This window comes from Rhinolophus ferrumequinum, chromosome 2 (assembly GCF_004115265.2).
Source record: "Rhinolophus ferrumequinum isolate MPI-CBG mRhiFer1 chromosome 2, mRhiFer1_v1.p, whole genome shotgun sequence".
In the NCBI taxonomy this organism is placed as follows: Eukaryota; Metazoa; Chordata; class Mammalia; order Chiroptera; family Rhinolophidae; genus Rhinolophus; species Rhinolophus ferrumequinum.
The window spans coordinates 78,762,769-78,787,453 of NC_046285.1; the positions used below are offsets into that span (position 1 = coordinate 78,762,769).

General features: G+C 32.8%; 1 protein-coding gene across 7 annotated transcripts in view; it reads right to left on the reverse strand.

The window, feature by feature from the left end:
• Positions 1 to 1,789: 1,789 nt before the first annotated feature.
• NMD3 (NMD3 ribosome export adaptor) overlaps positions 1,790 to 24,685 on the reverse strand; it is a 60,472-nt gene continuing 37,576 nt past the window's right edge. For all 7 annotated transcript variants that reach the window (XM_033122080.1, XM_033122105.1, XM_033122072.1 and 4 more), the window contains 12 exons: positions 23,808 to 23,888; positions 22,933 to 23,061; positions 22,574 to 22,664; positions 17,071 to 17,149; positions 16,303 to 16,399; positions 14,246 to 14,363; positions 13,505 to 13,650; positions 8,292 to 8,404; positions 7,418 to 7,490; positions 6,060 to 6,166; positions 5,254 to 5,324; positions 1,790 to 4,816 (listed from right to left, as the gene is read on the reverse strand). In XM_033122080.1, coding sequence (XP_032977971.1) covers positions 4,686 to 4,816; positions 5,254 to 5,324; positions 6,060 to 6,166; positions 7,418 to 7,490; positions 8,292 to 8,404; positions 13,505 to 13,650; positions 14,246 to 14,363; positions 16,303 to 16,399; positions 17,071 to 17,149; positions 22,574 to 22,664; positions 22,933 to 23,061; positions 23,808 to 23,888 — 1,236 coding nt within the window. In that variant the 3' untranslated portion in view covers positions 1,790 to 4,685. The remainder of the gene's footprint in view (positions 4,817 to 5,253; positions 5,325 to 6,059; positions 6,167 to 7,417; positions 7,491 to 8,291; positions 8,405 to 13,504; positions 13,651 to 14,245; positions 14,364 to 16,302; positions 16,400 to 17,070; positions 17,150 to 22,573; positions 22,665 to 22,932; positions 23,062 to 23,807; positions 23,889 to 24,685) is intronic.

A 24,685-nucleotide genomic window follows, 5' to 3' on the forward strand; every position in this document is an offset into this window, starting at 1 on the left:
TAATAATCGCCCTAGAGTGAGAATATGGGTAATTCAGGCTTCTGTCTTTATAGTTCTCTGTGCCATTCATTTTCTAGAAAAAGCTCTATGCTGCTCTAGTGAATGCATACAAGATTTGTTTTTCGCAACTTACATACGAAACACTAAAACTGCTTATAAATTTTAAAATCAGTATTATTTATTGAATAATTACAATTTGTATACTGACTGTGCTTGAGAATTTTACTAATACTCTGTGTAGTAAACAGTATTACTTTTTTAAAAGATGAGGAAAGAGGTTCAGAAAGTTGAAATCACATAACTAACAAGAGGCAGGTAAGGTGACTCCAAAATATGCTTTCATTTCTATACAGCACATCTTCCCTAGAATTACAGTACTGGTGCTAGTACATATATTATCTTAAAGTACTTCACAACAATGCTATGAAGTGGCATTAACTTAGTGAAACTGTCAGAAGAAAACTGTGTGACACCACTGCAATGCTAACACCAACAAAACTAAACCTCCAGCAGATACACAATACACACACGCTTCTACAAAACAAAGCAGCTGCCAAACCTACTCCTAATAACTTTTAAATACTACAGAGATTTTGTTTTACCAGATGGCATCCAGAATCATGCCAATAGAATCATGCCTAGGCAATAAGGCAGTTCTTTCAAAATGTATTAAGTCAAAGAAATAAAATGGAATATTCTCCTTACACTATTTTAAAGTTCAGAGAGATCTTCAGACGGATTTCTTGCCTTCATCAAGGCTCCCTGCCTGTCTCATTGCTCAAGTTTATTTCGACATGTGACAGACTGATGAACTGCGATGAATAGCCTACATGTGTGTCTTTTATGATGCCATTTCATGACTCCTTAATTCACAGGATGAGTCAATTGAGGCTGGCTTATTTTTAAGTAAATTGGTCTATTTTAGGTAAACTGATCCCTATCATGAAAATAAGCCAAGAACAGACTGCACATGGGGCCTGAACCAGGGAAATCCAAAACCTGCCCAAAGAGTTACATTAAAATACCAGCATCCATGAACAAGACTGAATCCACGGACAAGCACCTATCAAAAGGACAGAGGAGCCAGACTGACAGGATACCCACAACCAATTCTGGGACAATGTGAGATCAAAATAAAAAAGTAACTCAGTAAGAAAACTACCTGATTTTAAAAAGCAGACAAAAGACTTGGACAGCCATTCTACTAATGAAGACATACAGATGACAAATAAGACATGCAGATGACATGAAAATATGCTCAACATAATGAGCCATTAGGAAAATACAAATTTTTGTTGTCACAAAAAGACAACAAAAAACACTTATTAGGATGGCTTAAAAAAAATGACATCGAATAGTAGCGAGGATGTAGAGTCACTGAAATGATCACACACTGCTGGTGAGAAGCAAAATGGCACAAACCACTTTGGAAAACAGTTTGGCAGATTCTTATAAAGTTAAATGTGTAAACATACACTTACTATAGGATTCAACAAGTTTATTTACACAAGTAAAAAATAAAAACCTATACAGAAATGTTCATAGTAGCTTTACCCCGAATCACCAAAACCTAGAAATTCAAATGTGCCTCAATGAGGGGACTGGAAAAACTGTGGTACACCCATATAATACAGTATTACTCAAAATAAAAACAAACTCTTGATATATACAGCACCTTGGATGAATCTCAAGTACACCGTGTTAAGTGAAAAAAACTCAAAGACTCAAAGGTTACATACCATATGATTTAATATACATATGTTGGAAAAAGCAAATCATAAGATCAGAGAATAGATCAGAAGTTATCAGGGTTTAACGAGGCAGGAAGGGTTTGTAAACAAAGGGATAGCAACATTTTCTAGGCTGTTGGAGGGACTAGTAGAACTGTTCTGTATTTTGATTGTGGTGGTGATTACATGAATCTGTAAGTGTTAAAATGTATAGAACTGTAAACAAAAAGTAAACTTCACTGTCTGTAAGTTAAAAATGAATTTTAAAAAATTAAGTGAAAATAAGAATTGTAAAGGATTAAATCCTTTAATTCCTTAAAACAGAAAACCAATAAGGAAGTCTGCAAACATCTGGACTAAGTGACAGCACGTCTCCTCATACAACGCACTGACAATCTGGCATTACTTCTCGAGTAGTCCTGCTAAAAGGGACTACCCCATGAGAAATCATGAGGAAACAAAAATCATAAAATCATTAGACAAACCCAAATTGAGGTCATTCTACAAAATAAATGATTTGGACTCTTCAAAAATGTCAATTACATAAAACAAAAACTCAGGAACTGGTCCAAATAAATCTAAAGAGATATGAGAACCCAACGCAATGCACAATCTTAAGATTTATTTATTTTCTATAAAGGACTTTATAAATGGGACAACTGACAAATCTCAATATGGTCCTCAATTAGGTAACAATATTGTGTCAGTGTTAATTTCCTGATTTTGATAAATGCACTGTGATTATGTAATAATTCTTTTGGGGTGGGAGAGGAAACACTGAAATATTTAGGGTTACTCTTAAATGGTTCAGGAGAAAATAGAGATAAAAACGAACGAGGTCAGCTTTCACATTTGACAAATCTGAATAAAGGATATCCAGCAATTTTTGGTACTATTCTTGCAACTTTTCTTTATCTGAAATTATGTCAAAATTAAAAATAAATTATTTTAAAAAATGAATGTCCTTTGAGCTACAAATAACGGATGAAGTAATCTGAAGGATGAAATCAACATGAACACATTTACTAAAATTAAGAGTTTAGAGCAAACTCTGGCACTGACTCAGTACTGACAGGTAGGTGTGTCCGGCACACAGCCTAAAGTTCTGGGCTCTACTGTGGAATTAGCTCGATGCTCTTAAACATCTCAATTACACAAGCAACTCTCTCCCTCAACTGTTTCCTTGCCCATCAAATAACTTTTGCCTATAAAACAGCAGCTTCAAGTGCAGATCTCACTACAAAAGAAGATAATTGATCACAATGACTTAGAAATTACTCATATTTATAAAAGTTAGGCTATAATCAGCTTCTTGTGAATTTGATTAATACCAGCATTCCCAAATTGTACCAATGATGGGGCATAACAAGAGTATTTTGGGACCCATACGCCTAAAAACTATACTCTAAAAATGGAAGATTCATCAAGGCTGTAGAACTCTGTGCAAGCCGTGGCTAACGACTTTTCTCTTGGCTACATTCCTGTGCCTTGTCACAGCCTTATTTCAACCAATAGGTTTCATTACTCAGAAAGACATGACATCAAAGAAGAGTTAAGACTGAATAATGTTAGTGGGAAACTATATTTTTCAGTGGGAAAAATCATATGACAAGTACTTAAATAACATAATTTCGCTTTGAAAAACTGCATGAGATAGTCTGTCATTTAAATAAGACACTGATGCAATCACCTCAATGACACACAAAATGGAGAAGAATATTTTTATTTTCATGCTTTTTCGTCTTGACAAAGAATAGGTAAACACAGACCACAAGTGAAAACTTTAAATATGCAGATAGAAAGGAGCCATTACAGAAAGTTCTGGCCTTTATTCATAACTTCAGAATTAAGGAGTCCAATCTTAAAAAAGGGAAAATGTCCCACTCAGCACTTACTCAATTTCCTTAATCAGTGGTATATCTAAAATTCTTAAGTTAGCTCTTAGTTAGCATACTTAGGAAGTATGATCTTGCTTATTGAAACAGGATCTTAATATTTCATTCTCTGAACACTTTAAAACACAAGCCAATGTTTTTCTTTCAAGGATGTGGAAGGTATTCCTGTTCAACTCTGATTCATGGTTTTATAAAGCATGAACATCATTTTTATTTATCTATATGCTGGACTCTAATATTCTTTTTAATGGTTATGTATTCAATGATAGAAACTTATATAGAGAAAACTCCTTCCTTTTCAATTTGTAAAGCAAAATTTTGAAGGCAAAATCCTTGAAGTGATAGCCAAGACATTTTTATCACATAAGCAGCTATGGCCCTAAGCTGCTCGCACAGGCAAAAATAACTAAGGTACAAATTGTTATTTAGTCTTTAAATAATCAGTCTATATTTGCTACAAATCCACAAATAAATATATTTTCTTCTGCAATAAAAATTAAGATAGCCTCCAATTCAACAACTTTTGAGGATGTTAATAAAAAGATCAGCTTTCCTCGTGAATGTCGTGATAAACTGAACCCCAACTTCCTTACCCCAAGGACATAAAAATGATCTAAAGTGCATAACAAGTTGATATTAAAAATGGTTCTTCATATGCTTTTTTATAATACTAAAGCAATCAATATAAAAAGAATGTAAAAGCTTGTTTCATGTTTGAAGATTTAGGTAACCTGCAAGGAATCACAACTTTTAAACTTTTAAATCTAGCACTACTGTATGTGAAAATGCTTGTATCATAAAAAAGAAAACCAATAAAATTCCACGTGAAAGATTGCCTAAATATCAGTAATAATACACTCCATGATCTTTTGTCTAATATTTCAAAGCCATCAATCTTTTTCAGCACTTTTGAGTGAGCAATCAAAATAGTCATTTCCTCAGGTTTAAACCTAAATTTCTCCTCTCTGAATATTGAGGCACAGATGGGATAGACAATAAGGGTTCTTTTGTCCAACATCCTGAGCCTACAGATGTGAAAACCATCTACAACAAAATCTCATTATGTCATCATCGATTCACCTTCTTCACCAGTAGCACCTTGAGAAATATGAAGGTCTTCAAGCATCTCAGCCAGACTAATTCGAGGTGCTCCTTCATCATCCGTGTCACTTTCCACAGGAATGGTTGAATCTAAGAAAAAATACAAGGATTTCAAATAAATACAAATAAGGAAATACGCAAATACCTGCCCCCACCACCATTACTATTACTTAACCATATTACATCCACAGTTCTTGTATCATACCTACAGCAGGCATTTAAACATCCATTGAATAACTGAACTGCATAAATGTATGAATAAATATCCACTAACGAACGGGTCAACAACTTGGGGGATCATGCTAGGATGCAAATGATATCAAATGTGGCAGAGCAAACATTTTAATAAATTTTATTGTTCTGCAAGATTTGGGGTATTTTTTTTTAAATAAATATTTAACTAGAACAGTTATAAACACACAATAAATGTCATTTATGGAATCAAAGTTTAAGATACCAAAATACTCATTCTGGGGGAATACATCTATATACAAAAGATATAATTTGAACACTCTTAAAACACCAACCTCTGTAAATGTTTACATTTTTTCTAATTGCCTCATCTTCTTCAAGATCTTCAAGGAAATCTTGGTATTGCCTACAGAAGAAGAAACATTTAAATATTTCATCTTTACCTAGAAATTATGAAGTTATCTTTTCTTCATTTTCAGCACCATAAGACAAATGTGTTGCAAGTATTAAAATCTTTAAAAAATTTGCAGATCAAATATGGATGATAAATACTCTGACAGATTTTTAAAAAATCTTTTCTTTCAAAATTGCATGACAAAAAAATACACAACTAAATATAAGGTGATGTTAATTCAAATATAATGTGAACACCCCTTCCTATCTTACCCCTTCCCCAAAAAGTCTTATGGCTAAGTTGAAATACATATACCTTTAAGACATTTTTTGAATCATTCAATATACTTTTCTAGAACACAATATCTTCATTACCCTTTAAGTTGTTTGAAAAATAGCATATTTGGTATCAATGAACTGCTTTCTTTTTATCCCAAGTCATGAGTACTCATTTGATATTTGTGATATCCACAAGGTAATTACTCATTGTATTTTGACTTATCAAATGAATTGTTTATAATAACACTGCAACTGTCAAGTCATAACCCAGGAAATAATAACTAAATCTGTGTTAAATGTCATTATATCTTCTTATACTGATTCTATTAACACATTGGTAAGAATCCAAAATTAATATTGAGTGCAAGGAGCAATTGTGTGATGATTATTTCTTTATAATATAAAAACCATAAAGATTTATCATAAGGATTTCAGACACATATTAATTAGCTTTAAAGAAAAGTGGGACCTTTCATCATCTGTATCCATGTTTTCTCTATCTTTTGCAAGCTCTTTCAGTTTCCAGTTTCTACGACGCCGACGTTTGGTACGGTCATAGCTCTTCTTGATTAATACCTAAAGTAACAAAACATTTGCAAAGTTACAAAAGTGGGAACTAGGTAACAAGGCCTCAAAATACAAAAAGTTAAAAAATGAAAGGTTATAAGAATGCCAGGGAGTCACCAAACTGATGACAGTGGTTCTTAGGGGAAAAAAGTAGGGAGGGATCAAGAAGCAGCGTCAAGAGAACTTAACATTTTTTTCCATGTACTTAATATTTTATGAGAATGCATTAAGCCATTATTTGTACAACTGTTAAAATTTACTAACAGAAACTTTTCAGTGATTGAAAACTTTTTCTTTATACCTTAAAACTTAAAACTTTGTTTGTGGTGATTTTTTACCACAAAATTCAATTTTTACCAAAATTCATTTTTTAGCTACCATTCACATAAATCATTCTGAAATATTGCAGACACTTTTTCCTCCCTTTTATTCCTAATAAGCATTTATAGAACTATATATCTCTTTACAACTGTATGTCCTAGAACAGATTACTAAATTGTGGAATGAATAAATAATTTTATACAATACAAAATCCTGTAAGACCATCTTCATCTCCTCTTATGATCTTATTAGAAATACCTACTTAGACTTAACACTAAACCACATTTCTATTTCTTAATTTATTAATTAATAAAAGCATAACTGGGTGGTGAGGAGTCCTTCATACACCATGACTTCATTTTTGCCCAGAGATTAATGTTTATTTTAAAAGATTAAGCATGCAGAAGATAGGGTCTTTCATATTTCACATTCACTGTTGTATGTGATTTTTAGAAACTCATTTAAAGTTTAACAGGTTTCTTTTCAAAAGTCAGATTCTTTCTCTAAGACTTGCTACTGCGAAAATCATTTTCAACCGCAATTATATTCAAACAGGAAAAACGGTTTAACTCTAAATGCCTTCTTAACTGAACAATACATGAAATAAGCTGACCCTGAATAAATGACCCTGAATAAATTCTAAAGGTCATCAATTTTCACTGCAAATTTATTTTTTCTCTACAGATAGTATCAAGCATTTTGACAAAATATGAAAATTTGATTATAAAAGCAACAAAAAAACCAATAAAATTTTGGACTTTCCCCACTAAGAAAAATGATTTAAAATGAAGGCTTCTGCTATTATACCTTAACTGCAATTTCAGAAGAAACCTCTAAATTGATTTGATATTTTCAAAAATGTGAACTAGTGCATCTGACCCATAAGAGTTACATCAATCATCTTAAACACAGGAAACAAGTGAACATCTAAAGCCTTACCACATCTGGGACTCTATCTGAGTTCATTTTGTTGACGTGCTCATCATTTAAGTTACAGTTTGCCAAATCAAACCTGAAATAAAAACAATAAAACACTTAATGGTAAAAACATTTCTTCTTTCCATGTAACTTTTTATTTTATGGGTGATCACCTAAAAGTTCCTACCAAGATCAAACATTTAATGTGCTTTCACACTTTATAAGTTTCACAGTTTACTATACAGTGAACATGCTTCTACAGATCCTAGTAAAGATAATAAGGTACTCTGTCTCTTGAGTTTCACATATGCATTATTGTTCACCTTACCATATACTTGCAAAGAAGCAAAATACACTTATTTATCAGTCTAACATTAGGATTCAGTGAGATGGTTCCATTTAATTTATAACAAAACGACCCAAAAAGCCCTCATTCTCTATCTAGTAAAAGGAACTGAAACCCTAAGAGCAAAAGTAATGTTTAAGGCATGCTGATAAGCTCTGCATCGAATGGACTGTTCTAAGCCTGTAAAGACCCCTTACATGGCTGCCGTATTTTAAAAGAAAATATTTGAGCAGCGACACATACATAATAAAAAACTACCTACTCCCCCAAAAAGTTGTAAATATCATCTAACCACACAACCTCATGGTTCAATTACTTAAAATCTTGGAACGAATAATGCTTTAAGATGATGGCCAAAATAGAGTATAACTAAGGGTTTCTGTCCAAACCAGTTTTAGTTATCAAGAATAAAATGAGCTATAAAGCTCCTAAGAACTCTTAAATCCTTTTTGGAATACACAACTTCAGTATTTTAGGTAGCTTTGCTGGCTCCCGAAGAAAATGTACAATGTTACTTGTAAGTTTAAAATACTATAAAATAATACGAACCCCAACACCAGGTCTCCAGGATTCAGCAGATGACCCAAGTGAGTGCGACAAAAATACTGTTTATCTGTATTCATTTCAGATGTTTTCTGTACCCAGACTTCCCCAAGGGTATGCTTAACAGGAAAGAAAATGCACTCTTCAACAATCTAAGTATAACTCAAAAATCATTTCATAGAAAACTTACATACAATTTTGATTTTGGTTTTACTAATTTTCATTTTAAAGATATGAATTGTTTTATTATTCAGATCTCTGAAACATTGTCAAAATTAACAGATTATTTCATTATGAATATAGGAAAAAAGATTCACAAGGAATTCATAAAATACTTTTAAGGTTTTATTCAAGGCTTTTATAAAACATTAACAATGTCACCTAAAAACAAATATGTCGAGTTTTCAGAAGAAATGTTTTCACAGGGAGATAGGCCAATAAAGACTGAGCAGAAAGAATAACTGAAAAGTAGAGTCTTAAACCCTGAAACATCCTAAGCAACCCCTTGTGTTTTACACATAAGGTTCAAAAACCAGGGTTCAAACAAAACTAACATCCCAGTGGCCCCACTACTATTAGAGAACCCTCATCTTTATGAAATCAATTTTTTGGATGTCTATTATTTTGAGGAGTAACACTTTTTTAAAACTATTTGTTGCAGAAACAACACTCCCAGTTTGAAATTTTAAAGAGTTGTAGATAGAATTAAGGAATCTCAGAGATGAAAAGAAGAGGTAGAGATAAAGGGAGTAACTGAACTAAAAGAGGTTTCAGATGTAGGAAAGAATTGGGGGGGGGGGGGGAATTGGCTTACCAGTAAGAGACTAAATCCTATGTTACAGGATCCACTTTATAGCTATTATTTATAAGAGACTCATGAACCTGTTCTAGCTAAATGTGTATTTTGAAAACAAAGAAAATATAATATCTGGATATATATATGCCTAAGGGGAAGTGGTATTCTTCTACAGTTTTTATAAATGATAAGTTTGCTCTTAACTATATTATTAAACTTTTCATTTTAAATAAAAATGTGAAAAGCAATCTGTCTCTCATTTCCACCCATTTCCCCAAATTATTTTCCACCAATATTCCCAGAAGTTATTTTTGTCAAGTCACAATATTACCTCAACAGAAATGAGCACCATTAATATACAGTATGGGGGTCTCCAAATACTAATTCACAATAAAAAAATATCAGACTTATATCCTTGAAGAAATACCTGATTTCAGATATGGGTAAGAACTACACAATGTGATTCTGGAACACTTAAACACTGTGGTGGTGTGCCAAGAAGTAAGGATGCTTTCAAAGACTAGGAAAGTCATGTAAGAGGACACAGGAATAGACCTATAATTATTAATGAAATTAAATCAATAATTAATAGCCTTTCTAAAACAGAAAGCACCAGTCCCAGGTGGATTCACTGGTGAATTCTACCAAACATTTAAGGAAGAAATTATACCAATTCTCTACAATATCTTCCACAAGACAGAAGCAGAGAGAATACTTCCTAACACATTTAAAGGCCAACATTACTCTAATACCAAAACTAGATAAAGACATTACCAGGAAAGCATACTAGAACAAATGTCTCTCATGAACAAGATGCAAAAATCCTCAACAAAATACAGAAGAATTCTACACCATGACCAAGTGGGATTTACCCCATGTATGCAAGGCTGGTTCAAAATCAATTAATGTAAAAAAAAAAAGAAAGAAAAAGACAATTAATTAATGTAATCCATCAATCACACCAACAAGCTACAAAAGATGAATCATATGATAGTATCAATAAATACAAAAAAAGCATTTAACAAAATCCAACACTCCATTCATGTTAAGAAATCTCAGTAAAGTAGGAATAGAGGGAACTTCTTCAACTTGATAAGGAATACATACAAAAAACTTACAGCTATTATTATACTGAATGGTGAGAAACTTGAAACTCGCCCACTAAGATAAGGTACAAGGCAAGGATATCCCCTCTCACCACTACTTTTCAGTATCATACTAGAAACCCTACCTAATGCAAAAGACAAAAAAGGAAATGAGAGGTATATAGATTGGGAAGGAAAAAATAAAATTCTCGTTTGCAGATGGTGATTGTCGAAGCATAAAATCTGAATGGACAAAAACTCTCAGAACTAATATCGCAAGAGTACGAGATACAAGGATACAAGGTTATAAACGAAAGTCAGTCGCTTTCCTATAGACTATCATGAACAAGCAGAATTTAAAATTAAAAACACAATACCATTTACATTAACACTCAAAATAATGAAACAGGTATAAATCTAACAAACTATGTATAAGATATGAAAAAAACCTACAAAACTATGATGAACAAAATCAAAACAGAACTAAATAAAGGAAGAGAAATTCCATGTTCATGGATAGAAAGACTCAATATTGTCAAGAGTAAGTTCTGCCCAACTTGAACAACAGATTCAATGCAAGCCCAATCAAAATCCCATTTATGGTTATCAACAAACTGATTTTAAAGTTTATATGGAGAGGCATAAGATACAGAATACCCAGTACAATTTTGAAGTTCAAGAACAAAACTGTAGGACTGACACTACTTCACGTCAAGACATACTGTAAAGTGAGAGTAATCAAGACAGTGTGGTGGTATTGATGAAAAAAACAAATAGATCAAAAGAACAGATCAGAGAGCCCAGAAATAGACCCATATAACAGTCAACATATCTTTGACAAAGGGGTAAATGCAATACAATGGAGTGAAGATAAAGTCTTTTCAGCTAATGGTGCTGGAACAACTGGACATCCACATGCAAAAAAAAAAAAAAAAAAAAAAATCAATCTAGACACAAACCTTACATCCTTCACAAAAATTAACTCAAAATGGATCATAAATCCAGGTGTAAAACATGTAACCATAAAATTCCTAGAAGATAACAAGAGAAAACCTAGCTAACACTGGGTATGGCAATGACTTTTTAGTCATGATACAACACTTAAGTCACAATTCATGAAAGAAATAATTGATAAGCTTCATTAAAATTTGCTTCATTAAAATTAAAACTTCTACTCTGCAAAAGACAATGTCAAGAGAGTAAGAAGATAAACCACAGACTAGGAGAAAATAGTTGCAAAAGACACACTGATAAAAGACTTGTATCCAAAATATACAAATAACTCTTAAAACAACAATAAGAAAACAAACAACCCAATAAAAAACTAAGCCAAAGACATTAACCTCATCAAAGAAGATATACAGATGGCAAATAAGCATACAAAAAAGATGTTCCAAGTCATATATTATCAGGGAGATGCAAATTAAAACGATAATGAGATACCACTACACACCTATTGGAATATCCAATATCCTGAACATTTTTGGTATCCTGATGATACCAAAAATGCCGGTGAGGACGTGGAGCAACAGGAACTCTTGTACGTTACTGGGAAGAATGCAAAATGGTACTGCCACTTTGGAAGACAGTTTGGTGGCTTCTTACAAAACTAAACATACTCTTACCAAATGATCCAACAAACATGCTCCTTGACATTTACCCAAAGGAGCTGAAAACTTATGTCCATACAAAATCCTGCACAAAGATTTTATAGCAACTTTATTCATAACAGCCAAAACTTACAAATAACCAAGATGTCCTTCAGTAGGTGAATGGGTAAACTGTGGTATATCCAGACATGAAATACTATTTGGCACAAAAAAAAAGAGAGCGCTATCAAGCTATGAAAAGACATGGAGGAAACTTAAATACGTAATTACTAAGTGAAAGAAGCCAATCTGAAAAGACTATGATTCCAACTATATGACATTCTGGAAAAGCCAAAACTATAGACAGTAAAGAGATTAGTGATTGCCAGATGTTAGGAGGTAGAAAGGAATGAACAGGCAGAGCACAGAGGAATTTTAGGGCAGTGAAAATACCATGTATGGTACTATAACAATAAATACACTTCATTATACATTTGTGAGAACCCATAGAATGTACAACATCAACAGTGAAATGTAATGTAAGCTACCAAATGGGTGATTATAATGTGTCAGTGTAGATTTACCAATAGTAACAAACGTACCACTCTGGGCGGGGAGAGATATCCATAAGGCAGGAGGCAATACATGGGTGAAGATGGGGTAATCTCTTACTGCCTCTTAATTTTGCTATGAAACTAAAACTGCTCTGAAGAAGTAAAAGTCGCTAAAAAAATTTTTTAAAAAAGACATAAAAACTATTCTGAAGGAGTTTCCACTGGCTAAATTTGGGGCAACCTGGATGGAAGGAGAGAAGGAGAGAGGGAGAGAGAGAAAGACGGAGAGGGAGAGGGAGAGAGGCTAGCTAGTAACAAAAGGAAAAAAATCGTATTACAATGGAGATCTGGCTATCAATGAACAGCCAAACATTACTTGTATCTTGATATATCATAAAAAGTACACAGCATCACCTCTCAAATGTTCTGGCCAAAAATAATTAATCTAAATTTAAGCAAGACTCGAGATCCACTTTCCAATTTAAAGGAACTACAAGAGATTAAGTAGCAAGTTAACTGACATCATGAGGAAACAGTAAGATCCATCCACAAGATAAATGCCCTAGTTGCCTTGCAAAGTTGATCTCATGGGGGAAAAAAAAAACCCAAAGAGGGGACTATTATTAAATAAAAGATATAATATTCACATTCAATGTATGGTTCCCAACTGGATACTAGTCTGAACAACCCATAACAGGTACTTTGGGACAATAAGGAAATTTGAATACAAAGGATAGTGTTTATATCTAGGATAACACTTTGATTATGTAGAAAATCTTCCCATGTTTTAGAGATACATACTGATGTATTCAGTATTTAGTGATAATACAGCTTATAATTCAGGATGTTTGAAAAATTTTAAAAAGTCATAAAGGTTAACATATCATTTTGTCGTCCTGTACAAAAGTAAAGCTAGAAAATGCTTTTTCATAATAATATTTTTATAAATGCTTCCAACGTTAAAGAGAAAAAATTAACTTAGCAGATAGTGTATGTCTGCTAATTTTCACAATAACCACATGTTAAAAGCAAACAACATACAAACATGGAATGCATTTTTAACCTAATGTGGTGCTAGCTTTATTTGAAACCACATTTTGGAATTACCAGCAAATTTAAAAAACAAAAATACAAGAAGGTGGGGACCAAAACAGTAAGTTGGGGGAGAACAAAAGGTAAGTAGGATGAAACTCACCTTTTTTGATACCATTCCAGCACCTGCACCGCGTTTTAGATCTCGGACTATGTTGCAGTCCATCACAATAAACTCCTCTAGCTGCTTGGGATGGCACAAACTACTGAAAGGGTGACTCCAGAAAGTGCTCCCATCAATATCTGCAACTAAGAAAAAACAGAGAACATTAAAGAACAAGAGAAGTGAAGTAGTTTAAAATTCAACAAATGTTATAACTAGGAAGAAGTTGGTATATACGAACTGGGAAGCATTTGGTCAGTGGGAACCACAGTGGCAACTCACTCTCTGCAGTCATCATTTTATTCCTATAAATCAGCCCCAAACTTCTCACAACACATGAGAATACCAGGTGTCAAATGCATCGTAAGCGGTTACTACAATCGGAACACCACAGAGCTAAGTAAGTGCCTTTAATATAAGGTCAGATCTAATCAGTTGTATAGTTATTTCATGTGCTGGCATTTTATTTTAGAAATATTATCAGTCATTGTAGCTGCTTAGTTTATGGGAAATAAAGTTCTACCTTACAGATGCTCATCCCAATATTGTAAAAAAGACCTTTGACTGATAAACTCTAATTGACAAGGATAATGAATGACTTTTTGGAAAATATCAAAATAAACTCAGGTTTTTTAAGAGAAAACTTACATTACAGGAAATAGAAAGAGAAAAAAATCAAGAAGTAGAAGATGCAAAGAAGTACTGAGACATCTACCATTGAGGTCTTCTTTAAATACTTACCTTGTAGGGTATTTGGATCTATGAGATGGATGGCGCTGGTTACTCGAATACACACACAAATCTGGTTCATATTTCCCAGGCTTTGTGCCAGTTTTGGAGACAGACAAACAACATTATCCTAGGCATAAGAACTAGCATTTAGAGAGAAGCAAATCCTAAATAACAGTCTCCATAAACATTCATCTATGTAAACCTGATCCAAGTCCATGTGCCCAAACCAAAATATTAAATTTTTAATTCTATGTATCAACAGAGTCCTAAAGAATCAGACCTTTAGAGAAACAGAAAATAAGCTATACCTTTTTAAGATGGGGATATTTGTCTTAACGAAAATGCTTTAAAAATTTTTTCCAGATCCTATTCACCAAGCTACGTATTAAGTTTATTTCAATTGTATTGAAGTGTGACTGCTGACCACTATATGTTAATACAGTGTACATTCTAAGCAAAGCATTAAACACCAGGAGTGATTTTCTAAATCTACGTATGATTTCTTTCCATCTCCATAAAAAAACAAATTTCAGAGGAGCCACATTTCTCTTTCATAGTAGTTACATATAACAATATATAATCAAAAATTTAACGTGCCAAAAAGCACAGCTTTATGTGCACATTGGGAAATAAGACCAATAATGTGGTTACCGTTTTTAAACTGCATTAAAATATGAAGAATCTGTGCTATGTTTTAAGCTGTATGTAGTCACAATCATAGGCTTTTCCACTGAAGGGACATTCTGTGCATCCCTAATAGCACCTAGTCCAATCTTTTCTTTATAACTTAGTAAGAATCTCCAAAGATTAATGAAACACTCCTTTGCATTGTGTTTTCATGCAGTTACTTGTATGAATCACTGAAAGCATTTAATACACAAGGCCTTAAATATGCCTTCAAACCTAGATTTGCATTTCCAAGACTCTGCACCAAGAAAACGATCACTATTTTAAACCAGGAGTTTGCAAAATATGGCCTTCAGGCCAAATTTGGCCCACAGCCCACTTTTGTAGATGAAGTTTTGCTGGAACATAGCCTCCGCCATTCATTTACTTATTATCTATGGCTACTATGTGCAGCAGCCTCAGAACCAAGTGGTTACAAAAGAGACCATATGACCTGAAAGTCGAAAATATTTCCTACCTGGCCCTTTACAGAAAAAGTTTGCTGACCTTGTTTTAAGCCATCATTTCATCCCTGGTTCTGTGCTAGACCATAAAATAGTAATGACAGCTTTAAAGCTTAAGAGTCACAGACCTAGACACAAATCGTAGCTTCAGTCATCTAACCTCCCCCCAAGCTTCAATTTTCTCATCTTCAAAATGATAGGATGATTTACCCTCGCTATTTTGAGACATAAAGAGGTACAATATACTCAAGTACTTACATATTAGGTTATACAGCATGCTCACAATAAATCATGGCACTTATCATTAGTGATTTATATATCCACATACGTGTAAGTTCCTCTACAGCAGAGACCTCCATCCCTGACACACAGCCTTCTCTAGAGCAGTTCCTCAATATCTATTTGTGAATTTTAATCCATTTATGTTTTTGAAGCAGGGTTTTAGCTAAGTATAATTAAATGAATTGATAACCTATATTTTAAGTGTTATTCAAATTATGTTTTTAAATCACAGAAATAACTCTGTGGTCCCATTTCCACAATACTGTTTATTTTCATTATGCCAAAATCCAGTTTCATATTCCGAAGTGGTTCAATGATATTTATGTTTATGCTATTTCTTGTATTCAGAGTTTCACAGAATTGTCATGCGTCCACTAGAATTAAATTTTAAGAAATATGGACATTAAAAAAAACTGCAACAGGCCTTTTACACTAGTGTAACAAAATAAGAGGTATGCCAATTTATACTTTTAAGCGTGATTACTTTTTAACATAGTTTTAACATGGTTAAATGTGTTAGAATCATTTAATAAGAAAGTTATTCTAAATTTTTAACCAACCTCAAAAGGAAACCAGGAACTAATAATTACATATAAACCAGTTAATTATGTGCACTCTTTCATAGACAGAGATTAATTAAATAAGAAAAAGTACCTTGCATACTGGAACAATTTCCAAAGAAAATGTGCTTTTGTAATTGTATGTGTTACTATGGATATCCTGAGAGATCAGTCTCTGTGAGGCTTTGTATCTATTAAAAGAAAAGTTAATAATAATAAAAACACAAAGGCCTTACTTGTATAGTATCGGAATATCAGTTTTCATCAAATCAAATCATCACTGAAGGTCTAAAACAGTTTCCTGGTATCTGCTACGCTGAAGCCAAATTTCATCCATTTACATTTCAAAAGCTTCACCAACCTGACTGCATCCTAACTATTTAAAACTTTATCTACTAAAAACCTCCAAAACATGTCCTCAGCTCAGGCCAATCTAGTCTATATACGGTATTCATTAAAACCTACACTAATACCCACAAGTCTGCTCATATTAATCTCATTTTCAGTACAATCTCTACCTTTATTTTCCCATTTTAGAAGTATAAATCCTTTCTTCTCCATGAAGCTTCTCCCCAGAGCCCTCTACCTCATCTTTTTTTCTTATTTAAAAACAATCTATGGTTCAGCATTACAGTGCTTATTATCGTGGAATGAGGTCTAGATCCGCAAAGCGAGTCTTACATGCTCTTTGGCTAATGCTTTCCTTAAAGTGGCTAATCCAATATGCTTACTAACTGTAAATATTCTTACTATAATTTTAAATATTTTAACATGAGAGATGTTGTCTCAGCCTGAAAAATGCATGTGACCTACATCTATTCTCAGCACCTTGGACTCAATCCCATTTAGGTTCAGAACATACCTACAAGGAACTGTACACTGAAGAAATTCTACCATCTTCTGAGCATGCTGCTTTGAAGAATAATAGAAATCCAGACCATCTAGGAAAAAAAAAAAAAAAGCCACATGAAAATAGTTCTGCAAAACAAGATTTTCCTTTACTAACATGACTTTCATAGCAAATTAAATTCGTATTAAAAATCAGATTAAAAAATATACTGTAGCCACAATTATGGATATCTTATCACTTAACACTTATTTGACAAAAGAATAGACAAACCAGACAAATGCTGACAAAAGAAAACAAGATTCACGATTTTAATTTCATACAAAATAAAATTCAAGGTCAAGAGGGGAGAGAAAAACACTAAACAGAACACAGATGTTTTATGTCATAAATGGAATCATCTACCAAGAAGACAATAGTAATATACCCAATAACATAGCACTGAGATGCAGCAAAGTAAAACTATTAAAAAGAAGAAACTAACAAATGTTAACATAGCACAATCATTGTGGGGGACTAATATAAGATTATCAAAACCAAACTGACCAAAAAAGAAAGGATACAAAGAACTTTAATAACCAACAATCAACTTAATTTATCTTTTTTAAATATATTGCATAGTGTGTTCACCAACCAGAGTCAGTTAATCAAGGTTAATTTATTTGAGATTACAGAACAGTCTTAAAAAGAACACATATTTTTAAAAATTCACAGAACATTCATAAAATAATCATGTATGAAGGTTTTTTTAGAAAACCAATAAATTCCAAATGGTAGAAAACAGACAGCATCTGATCGTAATGCAGTAGCAATAAAAACCAGCAACAAAGGGAAAACTAAAAGCAAAACTAGCTGATAAGAAATGTTTAGCTATTCTTCCAAACAACAATTGGAAACTAAAATAACAGAATAGACAAAACAATTTGAAGATGAACAAAGTTGTTGGGAACATTACACTTCACAACTTCAAAACTCGGTAACTTTAAGTAATCAAGACAGTGTGGTGCTGGCCTAAGGACAGATGTATAGATCTATGGAACAGACTTGAGAATCCAGAAATACACCCTTCCACTTATATCTTTGACAGGTAATTCATATAGATTCAAGGCAATTCATTTGGGAAAGGATAGTCTTTTCCCTGGGAAAGCAGGATATCCACATGTAAAAAGATGAATTTAGACCCTTCTCTCATACCATGCACAAAAATTAACTCAAAGGGTTATTAACTCAAAGCCTAAACATATGAGTTAAAACTATAAAACATTTGAAAGAAACATAAAAGAAAATCTTCATTAGACAAGAGTTCTTAAACGTGACACCAAAAGCACAATAGATAAAACAAAATTGGCAAATTAAACTTCAAAATTTAAAACTTTCCCATTTCGAAAGACACCCTTAAGTACGGGCATCACACTTCCTGATTTCAAAATATACTACAAAGCTACAGTAATCAAAACAGTATGGTACCGACATAAAGACAGTCCTACAGACCAATGGAACAGAATAGAGCCCAGAAAGCAATCCACAGATATACCGTCAATTGATCATAAAACAAGGGAGCCAAGAATACACAGTGGGGAAAAGATAGTCTCTTCAACAAATAGTGTTGGGAAAACTGGATATCCATACGCAAAAGAGTACAAAGGACCCTTGTCTTACACTAGATACAATAATCAACTCAATTCATATTAAGACTTGAAACTATAAAACTCCTAGAAGAAAACATAGGGGAAAACTTCATAACATGGGTCTTGGCAATGACTTCATGGATATGACACCAAAAGCACAGGCAACAAAGACAAAAAATAAACAATTAGGACTACATCAAACTAAGAAACTCTTGCAGAGCAAAAGAAACAATCAACACACTGAAAAAGTAACCTATAGAATGAGAGAACCTACAGAATGAGAGAATATTTGCAAACTATATATCTGATAAGGCGTTAATATCTAAAATATATTAGGAACTCCTACTACTCAATAGCAGAAAAACTAATAACACAATTAAAACATGAGCAAAGAAATGTATAGACATAAGACATAAAATGGCTAACAAGTATATAAAAAGTGCTCAACATCACTAACTATCATGGAAATGCAAATCAAAATCATGAGATATTTAAAAAACAATGATATAAAACTATAATTGTTTACAGATAATCATTTACCTAGAAAATCAAGAGTATCAACTGTAAACTATTTCAGATCAATATATAAAATCAATAACTTTCCAATATATTAGCAATAATCAATCAGAAAACTTAGTGAAAAAAACAGTCTGCTATCCACAATAACAAATAGTATTAGAACAGCCCAAAACACCAACAAGAAATATTCAAAATCTTTATGAGGAAAACAAAAATGTCACTGATGTATAGAAAAGAACTGAGTAAACATGATTATATGTTAAGCATGGTTCTAAATGCTTTACAAACTATTTAATTCTGACAATAATTCTATCAAGATGCTATTATTATCCTCTCTATTTTATTGATGGAAAAATAGGCTCAGAGAAGTTAAATAACATGCCTAAGGTCACACAGAAAAAACTGGTGGGACAGAGATTCAAACCCACAAAAGCTGTTTCCAGAATCCATGATCTTACTATCAACCAGATTTGCAAAAAAAATTAGTAAGGGGGTACATATTATGAAGTATAACTGACATACTTTGGTAGAAGCAGTGAAACAAACCAGAGGAGAGGTGAGCCATGTGTATAAAGGAATTTAGCATATATAAGAATAAGGAGATTTTTCAAATCACTGGGGAAAGGACAGACTATTTGGAGGGTAGGTATTGTGACAATGCAAGTTAACCTCCTGAAAAATTAACAGGTAAGATTAAAGATCAAAAGTGAAATATAAACTGTAATTTAATTTTTAAAAACTAATCTTGGGAGTATAGAAAACTTTCCTCTGTAAGAAACCAAAGTCATATGCCATAGGTATATAAGTAAAGAATGAAAAATTAAAATTAAAATTGACAAAAGATGTGACATTGCAAGAAAAGTATCTGCTCTCTCAGGCTCATACTTAGGGTTTCCAGGAGGGAATTCCCACCCATTCTCAGGAATTTTTTTCGCTTTCCCAAATCCCGAGACAAGCTGGTCAGGAAATCGGGAAAATCGGCTCCTTGACCCTGGCGGTTAGTGGTATCAGGCGTCAATTCGTGGAAACAATTGATCATGAACAGAAAACAGTTTATATCTTGGGATTTGGGAACAGGAGAGTGAAAAAAATTTCCTAAGAACGGGCGGGAATTTCTGCCTGGAAACCCTCCTCATACTCAAACACAGGCTGGCAAATGCATGTTCACGCTATATATATATATACACACACACACATAATGATATTGATATCCTGAATAACAGACCATAAATGAGAAAAAATAGATACATGGAGAACAGACAATTCACATTAGAGATCAACATAAATCACTAACACACATATGAAAATGTTAATTCTCACTAGCAATTAAGAAAATGCAAATTAAAGCAAGATGACATTATTTTCTCCATTAGAACAGCAAAAATTAGAAAGGTCAATACAATCTTATGCAAGTGTTGGCAAGTGTTTGGAAAAATGGAAACTCTTACACGTGATGGTACTGTATGTAAACTAGCACTATTTTGGAAGACAATCTAGCAGCACATATAAAAATTTAACATTTGCATACTCTTATCTAGTAATTTCAATTATTGAACTCAATTCCACAGAAAAACTCAAATATGCACAAAAATAAGGATATTTATTTCACTACTGTTTGCTGCAGCAAAAAGTGGGACATCTTGTAAGCCAACTAATAGGAAGTAACAAATTAAATGTATATTGATTAATGAATACACATAGTGGTTAAAAATAATGAAATAGGATTATATGCAATGACATGGAAAGATTTCCAAATATATTACGTAACACGTTAAGTCACAGAATATTGCAGAATGATCCCACATGAGGAAAACCAATGTTGTCACAATTTACATACAGAGTACATATTGTACTATACGTATCTTGTTTTTAGGGGCTACCTCCAGGAATAACAAGTGAATCAAAGGGACAGAGATGACCTTTATTCGTATATACTTCTATGTTTGAATTTTTACCATTATTATGATTTCAAAAACAAAGTTACAAATACACAATCAAACAAAACATTCATTTAAATCAAACCAAGAATCACTAGGGGCAAAAACAAATTAATTCCTCTGGTTTAAAAAAAAAAGGGTTAAACTTACAACCTTTTTGGTTTTAAAAGTGACTGCAAAAGCATGCCCCAGAATTTACCCAAGTCTTTTGATACAAAAACAATTGTGTGTGAGGATATTTCTGTCATGGTGATGAACAATATGTGCTTTGCTTCCTTAGCTAGAATATTTGGATCTCCTTATTCCCAAAAGAGTTACTCAAAACAAAGTTACTCAGAACAAAGGTGTATTTTTTCCTGGTGGCTAGCCACATATAGCAGGGCACTATGTTAAATAGGCAGCAAGGGACGTTAGCCACAATAAGTATTCACTAAACTGTGTTTCACCGATTTAGACTGTTAACCTTATGTCTACTAGTAAAGCACTCAGGTCAGATACAAAACTTAAAAGATTTCCTTCAGGTGACATAACTGATACTCCTTTTCCCTCCATTTAAAGACCCAAGACCACACTTCTAAGCACTTTTCTCAAGACATACAAGATAAATAACAAACAGATCAGTAAGTAACAGTGGAACTCACAGTTTTAAAATAAGGAGTATAATATAAAAATTTGGTGATTCCTTCAAGAACAACTATGTGCATTTTAGGAACTAGGAGAACAATGTACACGTCCACCAGTCGCAAGCACCATCTAAAAATATTAACTTTTACCAAGCGATTTAAGGGTTTGCTAAAGACTATAATATTTATGTTTTTATTATTAATTAAAGAAACATTCATCCATCATCTAGTATATGTAAGTAGGCTACTTCGACAGTAAGTGCTGAGATAGAACACGCTCTAAGAAGCCATTATAAAATTATGCAAGTATTTATAAATTCTATCTTAAAGAAATATAATTCTATCATTTGTATATCAGTGCTTATTATTACTGAGTTTAGGCTTCTGATTTAATGTATCCATCACAAAGCCTCTAGGCATATTAAAAACAAATATATTACAAAAGAACTTACAGATCTCAAAAAGAATTTTCTTCCAGTCAGAAACTTATCTCTGCATAAACAAGTTTTTGACAAATTTTCTATTATAGCACTTTATATTCTATTAATGTAGCTACTGGTTTACTTATCTGATAGCTACTTAATATAAACTTAAATTAAAATAAAAAATAATTAAAAATTCAGTTTCAAATAGTCAAGCCACATGTGGCTAGTGGCCATCATACTGGACAGTGCAGATAAAGAACTAAAATTTTTTTTCTTCCTAACAGCAAGTTCTTTTGGATAGTACTATTATCAGTAAAGATAAAAGATTCCTTAGGTTAGTTGAAATAAAATTCTGACATTTCAAATGCTTTTAAATTTTAACTCACCATGAATCTCTTTGATACGAAGTGTATTCTGATGCATTCCGTATTTCAAAATTAACTGTTCCAAATAGTAGAAAGTTTTTTTGTGTAAAGTCTAAACATAAATGTATTGTTAGGTTAATAGATGAAATGCAAAAAAAAAAAGGCGATCTATAGATATAGCACACTGATTTTTAAAACAAAAACAATCTTTAAAGATTAAAATGTAATAATGATCTATTTCTAAAGATGAATGCTCCGGGGACCTAGAGCATCCCTGGTGCATGAAGAATTTACAAAAATGGGGAAAGAAGGTTTTACTAGCTATGTATAACTGACAGAGATGAAATACAAATGGAGGATTCACTTATCTTTCTCATTACCTTTTGTCTGACTTGAACCACAGCCTTCCAGAAATCCTTAGCTTCTACTCTGTGACAATCTCCACACATTTGGGGCTGAACAACATAATCCACCACAAACACTTGCTGAAGGATAGCGCCATTCATCACCTGATAAAGAAAACAATCATACTCCGTCATTCTTTCCTTTCTGTTTAATAATAAAAATTTTTCTTACAAGACACTTTCATACTTAACTTAAAATCTTTTACCATGACTGCTTTGAGGATATCAACAATAAGTCAGTTAAAATCATAAATTACACCATTTCAAGAAAAATATATTAGCTTGATTCATAGGATTTATTAGATCAACATTTCAAATTTACCTTTAGTTGAAGGGTTGTGAAGTGGTTTGCAGAATTTTTATATCTATATATACTTCTGTGTGTATGTTTGTATGTATAGAATTCATTCTTAGAAGAAAAAAATAAATCAAAAAAGAAAATATTCCTTAATTTAATTGTTCCCAAACATAGCCAATCATCAGAAATCACCTGAGAAACTTTTTAAACATACTCGTACATATTCCTGGGTCTCACATCCAGTTGAATCCAGTTTGATTCAGTTACTGTGAATCATGATAATCAGCTAAGTTTGAGAAGCACTGCCTTAGCTCATGTTTTTACTTCTTTTTCCTAATTAAAAAAACTGAAAAGATTGTCTTAGCCCACTAATCATGAGCAATGGCTGTTCTTACAAGTGACCTGATCATCTTGGCAAAAGTAAACAAAGGGTTAAATTTAAGAATGTATTCATGTCCTTTTATGCAGTTTAAGTCATAAAATAACTTAGCAAGAGCCCGTCATTTTCACTATCTACACTTTAACCATGTTGAGAAAATTATACACAGCTTACCTCTTTCTGAATAGTCAGTTTAACTTTAAGTCTCTTAGAATGGGGCTCAGTCCAAACAAAGCCTGCATCTACAAGCCGTACCTTCAATAAAACAAACAAAAAGAAACATGAGTTCCCATATGAGAAAAAAGATGAAAGACAATTCATTAATAATTTCGTAAGATGCTTAAGGAATCTGCGATTAGCATCACTACCCAACATAACCAGTAAAAAATAATTTATCATCAAAGGCATGGCAACAAAAACACCAAATGAAAGGATAATCTAATGTCTGTATTAATGAAACTGGCATAATTCAAGCAAAAATTAAAACATTTGCATGGGAAAAAATCCTTCTTCCTAAAAAAATAAGTATGTCAATGGAAATTACACTTTTTATAAGAAAGCAAAGACATGATTTCTACTAGAAATCCTCGTGAACAAATGTTTCTACTTGGATTATTCTCTCTGTATTAGTATATGGCTTAAAAATAAAAAAGAACAACATTCATTAGAGAGCATCTCATGCACTGAATACTGACTCCCCTGCTAAATCAGCAGATTCAGCAGAGGCCAAAAACAGTTTGCTGTATGTGAGCAATAGAATGTAGCTTAATATGGCTAAAATGGGTGTTTTGAGGAAGAAAGTAGGAGAAACAAAAGGCAGAATGTTTCAGTATCTGGGGCAGGAGGTATAGATGACCTGAACTGAGAGGTGCTAAAAATAACAGAAGCAGAAAGATCCAAGAGCTATTTAAGAGATAAAATGTATAGAATTTAATAACTGGTATAGGGAGGAAATGAACAGATTTTAGAATGATGTTCAAATATCTAGGTTGGGCATCTAAATAATACTATTTTTCTGACACAGGAATAAATGTGATAGGGAGAAGATGATG